Source organism: Cydia amplana, chromosome 14, assembly GCF_948474715.1.
Source record: "Cydia amplana chromosome 14, ilCydAmpl1.1, whole genome shotgun sequence".
Classification (NCBI taxonomy): domain Eukaryota; kingdom Metazoa; phylum Arthropoda; class Insecta; order Lepidoptera; family Tortricidae; genus Cydia; species Cydia amplana.
Window position 1 is genome coordinate 4,015,753 of NC_086082.1, and position 11,787 is coordinate 4,027,539.

General features: G+C 35.7%; 1 protein-coding gene across 1 annotated transcript; it reads left to right on the plus strand.

Annotated features, from left to right (window-relative positions):
• The first annotated feature begins 11,087 nt into the window (after positions 1-11,087).
• LOC134654318 (uncharacterized) lies at positions 11,088-11,417 on the plus strand. The gene has a single exon (XM_063509783.1). The coding sequence runs from the start codon at positions 11,088-11,090 to the stop codon at positions 11,415-11,417; it is 330 nt and encodes a 109-aa protein (XP_063365853.1).
• The last annotated feature ends 370 nt before the right edge of the window (positions 11,418-11,787 follow it).

Below are 11,787 nucleotides of genomic sequence, written 5' to 3' on the forward strand. Positions count from 1 at the left end.
TAAAGAATGCACAAAAATCTGTGAATAGTTTTTTAGTATAAGTACTATAGTACATACAGGATGGACCCGAATAACCCGGGCAATTTTAATACGTAAGGTAAGGTGGGGTAAGACGACACCGGGGTAAGACTATCACTTGTATGGAATCCTTGTACTGTTAGTCTTACCCCACCTTACCTTATTCATTGATCATATTATAACATTAAAATATTATATAAACAAAACTATTTCTGGAATTATTACATATTATAATACCTGTACCTAAGGTTACATGAAACAAAATGAATCACATTTGCAATGTTTTGTTTTTGTAAATTTGACAGCTGACAGCGTATGCCGTATAAAGTTTAAATATCTGGGAGACCGAGCTTTGCTTGGAAAACATATACCTACCTACCTAAAAACTCAAAAATGCGCGTTTTTCCAGAGATAACACCTACCTAGATCGATTTTTCACTCCAGAAAACCCTCATATATGATCAAATTTCATCGAAATCGTTAGAGCCGTTTCCGAGATCCCCGAAATATATACAAGAATTGCTCGTTTAATAGATTAGTTGTTATAAATTAAACCGTAATACTATTAGATACCTTATTAGGGTTCCGTAGCCAAATGGCAAAAAACGGAACCCTTATGGATTCGTCATGTCTGTCTGTCTGTGATAGTCTTACCCCGGTGATAGTCTTACCCCACCTTATCTCATATGTGGTTAAACAATTTTTTGTGTTATGAATTTATGAAGGCAGCATATTCGATTTCTTCAGATTAACTTACACAATAACTTCTTCTCTCTGTGCCCCTATTTATATCTTAGTATCATTTCCTATACGGCCATATACCAGATCATACACCTTGTACCTATCTACATGCAGATACATAATGACACTTTTTAATGAATAGTTTTGTATGTAAGGCGGACATGTTTACGCTACTACTCAAAGTATTGTTTTGAAATATGTATATTTTACTAAGAAAGAGAGATTAGTTGCCATTAAAATCAAGGAAACGATTAGTCAAATACGTAGTTTTTAGTGTATCATACTTTCGTAGATTTGTCGTCCGAAACTAAAATTAAAGAAGATATTATGTTCGATGCCGCTTCAGTATGGTTGAAGTATATTATTGTAGATTAAAATATACATAAATAATAGTTTTAACTACCAAAATAAGCTAAGAAAACAATTCCTGTGCCATGTTCTAATTTCCGTGCTAGTAAAATCTAATTCCCATGGACACACTAATTCCCGTGCCCTGACCAAAATTTTAAATTGAAATAACTTTTATAGTTTTATGAATTTTTTTACCCCATAAGAAAATTAATGTTTATTATATTTTTTATCAAATTATCAGCATAATTTTTTTTGTGTAATGTTGGTATTTCAAAATTCCATGGGAATTAGACAAAAATGCTCGTTTGGTGAAATTGACCCTAATTGATACCAATAATATCCAACACTCTGACATTGATTTGAGTTAGGTACTCTAACTCGTCGATTTAAAAGACTCCCTTCGCCACTCGTTGCGAATTTTCTATTTTTCGCACTTGTATCATAAATAACTATGAATAAGTCAGAATGGAATAAGGAAAGTAACTAAGTTCAAAATGTTCTAAATTTTACTTTCACACCATTCTTTGTTGAAAAAATAAGAAAAATAAATACGCTGCATATGAATTGTATTATTTTTCTGAGAATAGAGTCCTTACTGAAATGAAAGTATGCCACTACAATGCCCAAAGAAAGATGAATTTTACTTACTTACAACAGAAAAATTGAGTAGGTACGTAGGGGAGAGTGGGGCACAGAGGATCCCTTTTTGTAAGAACTGTAGCTGCGGCATTGTAACTTCAATTTGTTACTTACCTATCGTTTTTGTATTTCAGCCTATAAGAGCGTAAACGTGAAATCACACGGTTCATTTTGTATTCATTTTCGTGTTTCGTTATTCCTCTTTCACTCAGAGTGACACGTCTGAACACAAAATGAACCAAAAGTGAAAAATGAATTAATTTGTGAAATAGGTACAGTGTTGCACCCACTACCGTCGACACCTTCTTTGATTTTTTATGGTTCCGTAGCCAAATGGCAAAAAAACGGAACCCTTATGGATTCGTCATGTTTGTCTGTCTGTCTGTCCGCCCGTATGTCACAGCCACTTTTTTCCGAAACTATAAGAACTATACTGTTGAAACTTGGTAAGTAGATGTATTCTGTGAACCGCATTAAGATTTTTCATACAAAAATAGAAAAAAAAAACAATAAATTTTGGGGGTTCCCCATGCGTACTTACAACTGAAACTCAAAAATTTTTTTTTGTTGAAACCCATACGTGTGGGGTATCTATGGATAGGTCTTCAAAAATGATATTGAGGTTTCTGATATTTTTTTTTTCTAAACTGAATAGTTTGGGCGAGAGACGCTTCCAAAATGGTAAAATGTGTGTCCCCCCCCCCCTCCGTAACTTCTAAAATAAGAGAATGATAAAACTAAAAAAAGTATATGATGTACATTACCATGCAAACTTCCACCGGAAATTGGTTTGAACAAGATTTAGTAAGTAGTTTTTTTTTAATACGTCATAAATCCCCTAAATACGGAACCATGGGCGAGTCCGATTCGCACTTGGCCGCTTTTTGCTTGTTAGCATCATTATTAAATAATCAAAAGTGCTACACTAAACTTATTCCAAATACGCACAACTTTATTCGACGCTATAGTGAAAGAAAATAAAAAGTGAATAGTCATACCAGCAACCGTGTGAACATGCAATGAAAAGATAAAAAATATGTAGTTTACTCAAGTAGGCATATTACAATGCGCTTATGAACGTCAAATAAAGCTACACCGGTTCCAACCCTACACCTCTGCCTCGAGAAGATTTAAATCAATCCCTGGAGGAGTGTATCCCAATATGGGACCGGCAACAAACTCGGCGGGACACATCTTTTCAAAACATAACACAACGAAAGAAAAATGAAACATTCACTCAAGTGCAAGTGGACATTTATTCGAGTGAACCGTCTGAACCCACCTTAACTTCAATTGTATAGGAACCGGTTTTTGGCAGAGGGTTCTTAATTTTTTATATAAGTAATCCATCCTCGAAATTGATAGGTACGTAAAGTAACAGCTCAGTTGACGACCGTACAAACTAAGACATTAGAGCAAACAGGCCAAACAGCAAAACTTATGACGCTTCATTAAGTATCCGTGCTTGTTGGAACTTGTTACGAGTATTCAGGACAATAGTAAACTTTATCTTATCTTAGACTCTAAGATAAGATAAAGTTTACTATTGTCCTTAGGCTCTAAGACTTAGAGCTTCTTATAAGTATATGGAATGCTTTATACGTATAACTATGTATAATATAAACTAGGTATTTATATTTGGTAAGATAACACTATATTTTGAGTAGGAGCTTTAGAATTCATAATTATTATGGACTAGGCTCTCGGTATATTTTAGACTTCGTAAAACGGTCTATACTATATGACTGACACTTATCTCACATATAAATGATACATATTATTTCTTATCTATAAATACACCCCGGCCGCAGCTTCGATTATTATCTACTTACCCAATATACAATTTTGTATAATACAAAATGACCCAATACCTACATTGATAATATATATTTAAAATATTTAAATACTCAATTATTTCATGAATTTTAATGGCTGAGTCACTATGGCCTAGTTTATTGTGTTTTTGTTACACAAGATACTTTTTCACAAAGACAAAAAGATACTTCCCGCCCAGGGACCGGAAAACCCCTTTTAAAGATTAATCGTATCGATAAAGTAACCCTATTAAATGCTTACCCAGAGGTCATGGTTACCCTATCGTTTGACTTACCCTATCGTTATGGAAACCATTTTGAATATGATTAATCATATTAGATGTGGTTACCAAATCAAATAGGGTGTAGATAAGGTAGTTAAGCCTATAATATTTACCGCTTACCCCTTCATAGGGTAACCCTTTTCCCGTCTCTTTTCTACGTAGGCGGCGATTCTACCTTTCTCATTGAACAGAACAGGATAGCTAGAGATAGGTAGGCGAGAGCGGGGGGGGGGGGGGGGGGGGGGCGGCAGCCGCAAAAGCGAAACAAGTGGAGTGAATTGGAGCAGTCACATCACATTCTGGAGTCCTCTCTAATTACTCGTGTTACTCGCGTCCTGAGTTTGGTGACACGACGTCATGGAATATACAGGATGGATTTTCTTTTTGGGTCAGTGAGGGCAGCTACCAGATCCCGTGCTGCTACGAGAAAACGGTCTAAGAAGACCTTCCCTCGATTTCAAATTAATGAAGATTGGCTTTTACAGGTTTTGGAAAAAACATACAGGGTGAGAGGAAAAGGTCATTTTTGACAAACTTTTTTTTTGATGCCAATCGATCAATTCCCACCTGTCGAATCCCACGATATGACGTCACCATAAGCGTTCTGGCTCATATATGTGCCGTGGGAGCTGACAGATTAAGGATCAAAAGCTTGTATGGAACCAAAAAAAATTTCCGGCTAGAAAAGCCACAAATTGAGGAAAACTTTTCCCATACAATTTGTATGAAAATGAAAACTTTTATTTTTCCCCTGTATAAATGCAAGTGTCCGGACGGACTGACTGATTCATCAACGAAGACCCGAAACTACAAAAGATAGAAAGTTGAAATTTACACACCAGATTACATTTATAAAGTGTACAAGAGATAAGAAGCGATTTTGAGAAATTCAACCCCTAAGGGGGTTAAAAAGGGGAGGAATGTTTGTATGGGGTTCAAGTTTTATTTTAAGCTAAGAATTTGAAACTTCGTAAAAAGATATATTATTATAATACAAGAAAACTAATTTCAGCGGTTTTGAAAATTTATCCCCTAAGGTGGTGAAAAAGGGGTTGAGAGTTTGTATGGATATCAAACATTTTTTCGAACGCGGGACTTGAATCTTTGTATTTGGGGATATAATAAAAGACAGGAAAAGCAATTTCAGCGTTTTGTAAAATTCATGCCCTAACAGGGTTAAAAAGGGGTTGAAAGTTTGAATCCATTACAAATGCTTTGAAACTTCTTAGAAAGGCATAATTGCCGATTACAAAAAAAAGTAATTGCAACGGTTTTGGAAATTCAACCCCTAAGGGGGTTAAAAAGGGGATGAAAATTCGTCTTGGGGTGCGAATTTTATTTTAAGCTAGGAACTTGAAACTTCGCAAAAAGGTATTAAATTAAAATACAAGAAAACTTGTTTCAGCGTTTTTGAAAATTCATCCCCTAAGGTGGTGAGAAAGGGGTTGAAAAATTGTATGGATATCAAACATTTGTTTGAGTGCGGGACTTGAACCTTTGTATTGGGGATATTATTAGAAGACAGGAAAAGTAATTTCAACGTTTTGTAAAATTCATCCCCTAACAGGGTTAAAAAGGTTTTGAAAGTTTGTATGGGGTTTAAATTTTATTTTAAGCGAGGAACTTGAAACTTCCTAAAAGGGTATTATTTCAAAACGGCAAAAAATGAATTTCAGCGTTTTTGAAAATTCATCCCCTAAGGTGGTGAAAAAGGGGTTGAAAGTTTGTATGAAGATCAAACATTTTTGTGAGTGCGGGGCTTGAATCTTTGTACAGAGGCATATTATTAGAGTACAAGAAAAGTAATTTCAGCGTTTTTAAAAAATTCTTCCTTTATAAGGGTTAAAAAGGGGATGAAAATTCGTCTTGGGGTGCGAATTTTATTTTAAGCTAGGAACTTGAAACTTCGCAAAAAGGTATTAAATTAAAATACAAGAAAACTTGTTTCAGCGTTTTTGAAAATTCATCCCCTAAGGTGGTGAGAAAGGGGTTGAAAAATTGTATGGATATCAAACATTTGTTTGAGTGCGGGACTTGAACCTTTGTATTGGGGATATTATTAGAAGACAGGAAAAGTAATTTCAGCGTTTTTGAAAATTCATCCCCTAAGGTGGTGAAAAAGGGGTTGAAAGTTTGTATGGAGATCAAACATTTTTGTGACTGCGGGGCTTGAATCCTTGTATAAAGGCATATTATTAGATAACAAGAAATGCAATTTCAGCGTTTTTAAAAATTCATCCTTTAAAAACTTTTTACAAAAAAAATAAAACCGACTTCAAAAAGGATGAAATAAAATATTATCCTTTTTGAAGTCTATGCGTTACCAACTGATATGTTTGAAGTCGGTGCCAAGCCAAGTAGTAACAATACCAGTCAAAAATGGGATTTATAGCCGTAAAGCTGATTATTTTTGACTGGTATGGTATTGTTACTACTTGGCTTGGCACCGACTTCAAACATATCAGTTGGTAACGCATATACATACTTCAAAAAGGATAATATTTTATTTCATCCTTTTTGAAGTCGGTTTTATTTTTTTTGTAAAAAGTTTTTATTTTTCCATTTTTAGTTTTAACGCATTGTTAATAGCGCGACACGTGAATGAAAAAAATCGGACTACTCTGTAAAAAGTTATGCGTGGTCATACGTTACAATCGGTGAGTGAAAAATCAATCATCTCCTATTTTCCTACCCTTAAGGTTGGATTTTTTTTCCAAATTTGTATGGGACCAACTTCGGGGTATACCAAATCCAATAAAAACTACTCTGTAAAAAAAAATATATGATCATACATAAAAAAAATACGCGTCGACTTGAGAACCTCCTCCGTTTTTTCGTCGGTTAAAAAGGGTTAAAAAGGCCGGGGTTGAAAGTTTGTTTGGGGTTCAAATTTTATTTTAAGCTATGAATTTGTAACTTCGTAAGAAGTTATTTCTTTAAAAAAGAAGAAAACCTATCTCAGCGTTTTTCTAAAATTCATCCTTTAAGTTAAGGTGATGAAAAAGGGGTTATAGATTTGTATGGAAGTCAGACATTTTTTTAAGTGCGCGACTTGAATCTTTGTAAAATGGCATATTATTAAAATACGAGAAAAGTCATGTCAGCGTTTTTAAAAATTCGTCTCTTAAAGGGTCGAAGGGGGGTTGAAAATTTTATAGGGTTCAAATTTTATTTAAAGCTACAAAGTTGAAATTTCGTAAAAAGGTATTTTATGAAAATAAAACTAATTTCAGAGTTTTTGATATGATTTTGAGTTTTTGATCCCCCGAGGTGGTGAAAAAGGGGTTGAAATTTTTTTTTTGTTTTTCGTGTTTTTTAAATATTACTTACAGGTTTCAAAGCGGAACGAAAATTTGATTTTTTTTGCGCTACGACGCACGGTTTAGGAGATACAGCATTATAAAGTTTTTTTTTGTTTTTTTTTTATTTCTCTTTTGTGTTTTTTTTATATTAATTAGGGGCTTCTTACAGAGGAATGAACATTTTAATATTTTTGCGCTACGACGCACGGTTTAGGAGATACAACCCATAAACATTTTTCTTTCTTTTTTTTAATTTTTTTTTGTTTTTCGTGTTTTTTAAATATTACTTACGGGACTCAAAGGGGAACGAAAATTTGATTATTTTTGCGCTACGACGCACGGTTTAGGAGATACAGCATTATAAAGTTTTTTTTTGTTTTTTATTACTTCTTTTTTGTTTTTTTTTTTATATTAATTAGGGGTTTCTTACAGAGGAATGAACATTTTATTATTTTTGCGCTACGACGCACGGTTTAGGAGATACAACCCATAAACATTTTTCTTTCTTTTTTTTAATTTTTTTTTAGTTTTTTGTGTTTTTTAAATATTACTTACCGGTTCCAAAGGGGAACGAAAATTTGATTATTTTTGCGCTACGACGCACGGTTTAGGAGATACAGCCCTATAAAGATGAAAACTGATGATGATGATGATGCTTAACCAAAACATGTCTATGGTTCACTCATCTGTCAGAAATGACAATTAAAATTAGGTTGGCAACAATGTATTCCATACAATATTTTTTAAGTGGTGATTACACGAAGTATCGTAAAAGTGCCAAAAAGATACTGCGTGTATGCACAAATACTTTTTTGGGGAATAGACTAAAGACTTGTCTTGACAACTATAAGAGAGGGGTTTAAAGGTAAGGCACGACCCTTTAAATGACAAATAAAAGTACGGGAGTAGAAAAAACATTTTTTTTAAATTTTGGCCATATGAAACGTAGAAATGTAGGTATATTATTATTTACCAAGTCCAGCCCCCTACTAAATAACTATGATTTTTAAACCGGGAAAATTTCCTTATCGGCCGGGACGCCGGGACACCGTGCTTCAAACCGGGACATGTCCCGGCGAACCGGGACGTATGGCAACCCTACCTTAGGGGCTTGAAACTTCGTAGGTTGTGAATAGGGTTGCCAACTATTTTTTGGTAGAATATAGTATTTTCCAGAATAGGGCATCAAAAATATAGTACATTTCAAAAAAATATGGTACTTTTAGATAAAATACTAAACATAAGTGTAACATACGTTTAATCGGAAATATAGTATTATAGCGTACTATATATTTTTCCAAAAGTATATAGTACAGAGAGCCAAAATATAGTACAATACTATATAATATAGTACGGTTGGCAACCCTAGTTGTGAAAGACAAGTCTCATGCGTTGTATAATATTAATAATTAACAACTGATTAACCGTCCTACTGCAATCTTTTGCTGCATAATGTTCTAAGCTAACGTAGAATATATATATATAACCACCAAGTGAAGTAAGTATTCACAATATTTTGCAATTTAAAATTCCGCCGACCGCAACGCACTATTACGAGCTCCGTCCGAACAATTCTATAAACACAAACAGAGGGCCTACCGCGAACCACGTTCGTCGTGTTGCCTCCCTGTCACACTTACGTACGAAATTACAAGTGCGACAGAGATGCAACACGTCGTACGTGGTTCGCGGTAGCCCCTCTGCAAGCTCGGACTTGTTCGCCGCCGCCGCCCGGCAAATCACAACGATATTTTCGCGCACGGACAAGCAATAATAGCATCTTGATCAAAGGCGTAAGCGCTACGGCTAATGCATAAAGTCTGTTTATTTGTGTGTGTAGGCTCGCTCGTGCCGCCATACTTGTACCTATTGTCAACCATGCGCTTGTATGTTGCTGCAATAATCAGCCGAAAGCCTTGGTCACAGAGATTAAAATAGCTTGATCGCATTTGAAACCCACTTCATAGGGAAACTTTAATAAAGGGTTTTTGGTTTTGGTAAGCGCTTACCCGAGTTAACTGTATTCAATTTGGTAATTTTTTCGTTTGGGTAAGTCAATGATGTGCTTTCCGAATTGATAGGGTTTTTAAAAACCACTCTATCATTAACCCGGGGTAAAACCCTCTTCAGGGTAAGCGGTTCCGGTCCCTGTTCCCGCCATAACATAATTCTAAATTAAGGACCCCTAAAAAGTAAAATAAATCCGCGAAACAGCCATTGTATCCGAGAACGAAATTTTATTGTCTTTGTTTTATTGTAGGCTTTAGATTGGTATTTGATACCTGAAAGCATTTATTTTCGCGTTTTATAACGGAGACAGAAAAATATCTGTCGGCCCGATTCGAACTTTAAGTATACGTCAAATATTACGTCTAGATACGATATGGATTAGATATGTCAGTGTCAAAAGTGACAGAGTGCAAAATACTGATTCTCTGTGCCGGAACAATCAATGACGGTTTTCTATATTTTTATTTTTTTCACCTGCTGAAGGTGCATTCATCTTTCTCTAGAGCCCATACCATGAGTCACTGACAGTGTCAAAACTGACATTTACGCTATCGAGAACGTAATTTACTTTCTATACATCTCGTTTGCACTAATATGCGAGTATGAGCGAGAAAGTAAATTACGTTCTCGACGGCGTTTATGTCAGTGCCAAACTGATGGTAGCCGTATAGGCAGTATAGGCCTATATCTTTCCCAATTTTTTTTTCTCCCTATGATGTTTGGCTTCCGGTTTTTTGCTTACGTTCTGTCTCTGAGTTGTTCGTTAGCGTTATTAATGATAATGATACTGACTCAGCACAATTACCGTTCGCTATAACTCATACATACAAAATATTTTTCTTGTATTTTGGCTAGTGATACTGTACTAATGAGAATTTTCCATGCATTACGAGTACTAAGCTTCAAAGACAAGGTATTTTTATAACATAAACAAGTAACTGCAAGAATGTGTATACCTATTATTCAAGTAATTACGTTACTTGTCATAGTTTTGGTCATATAATTGTGAATTAATAGCCTGTTGGTGTTCGATGACCACCTCTCACAAGGTAAGCACCTTATGATAAGTAGCGTGGCAAAATTCTGTGTATATTTCACGACTTATGTTTGGTGCATCCGAAAAATATTACTTTATTTTTATAACATAAACAAGTAACTGCAAGAAATAATAATTTCTCATGCTCTCAAAGTGACTTATTCTTAATCTTTGAAGCGGACTGAAAGTCATACGTTATAAAAATAAAACTCGGTTCAAGATTTGTTGTATACCTAATTTTCAATGTGATATTTCACTCCCGATTCCAAATAAAAATTGTTTTACTTTAAATGTTAATTGAAAGTACCCTCAAACACCTAAACACCTCGTCAGAAATGGGTGATGCTTTTCATCCCTTGTTTAACAATCTACCACGAAATCTGGTATGGCAAGAAATGAGAGCGCAAGGTATACAAGAAACATATGTTGCTTTAGTCCAGGACATGTACCATAGGTGTAGCGCGAACGTGAGAAGTCTGGCCGGAGTGAGCAAGACGTTTGAAGTAAATGTTGGCGTACATCAAGGTTCAGCGTTAAGCCCATTACTGTTTAACTTAGTAATGGACTATCTCACCAAAGATATCCAAACTCCCTTGCCATGGTGTATTTTATACGCGGATGACATCGTACTTATTGACAAAAGTGCACAACAACTGCAAACGACCCTAGAACAATGGAGGCAGGCCCTGGAAAGAAATGGACTTCGCATCAGCAGAAGTAAGACCGAGCATTTAGAATGCAATTTTAGTAGTGATACCACCATCTCCAACAGGATCTATATTGAAGGAGATCAACTTCCAAAGGTATCCCAATTCAAATATCTCGGAACGATGCTGACTGCCGATGGTGCCATTGAATCCGACGTCACTCACAGAGTCAACACGTGGCAGAGATGAAGATGTTGAGGTGGGCGGCAGGAGTAACAAGACTCGATAAAGTGAAAAATGAATACATCAGAGGTAGTTACAAAGTTGCACCCATCACAAACAAAGTCACGGAAAGTAGGCTTCGCTGGTATGGCCACGTGATGAGACGCCCCGAAGACCACGTAGTCCGGCAAGCCCTGGCATTGCCGAACAGGGAAGCGAGCAGACGAGGAAGACCTAAAGCTATGTGGTGGTCTACAGTGACCCGCGACTTGGAACGAGCCCAACTTACCCCAAAGACAACTCAGGACAGACGGTCCTGGCGCATGAGAACGAGGAGAGCCGACCCCAAATAATGGGAATAAGGCAAAGAGAAAGAAGAAGAAGAAGTTTAACAATCTACTATTACCTACACTTTTATTGGTTAAAAAAGCTTAGCGCGCTAAACGTGCCTTTCCCAGCTTTTACTCTCAAAAACATTTCTAACATTTTAAATAATAAAGTATTTCACAAAACTTTGCTAATGACCCTGGTTGTTAAAACTTTGTAGACAGCTGTTTGTATAGAATTAATTACGACTTCGTTTGATACAAGCCAATAAAAACACCACAGTAATTTATTGTTGCCCATAATTAATTTTGTAAGCGCCTTTTAGGATTCCGCTGGGCGCTAAACGAATTAAAGAAAACTATGAAATTTAATAAATGAATAACAAGCAACAACGGT

Bases quoted from the DNA above. Each gene is read 5' to 3' on its own strand.
- LOC134654318 (XM_063509783.1), top strand. From the start codon at position 11,088: ATGAAGATGTTGAGGTGGGCGGCAGGAGTAACAAGACTCGATAAAGTG.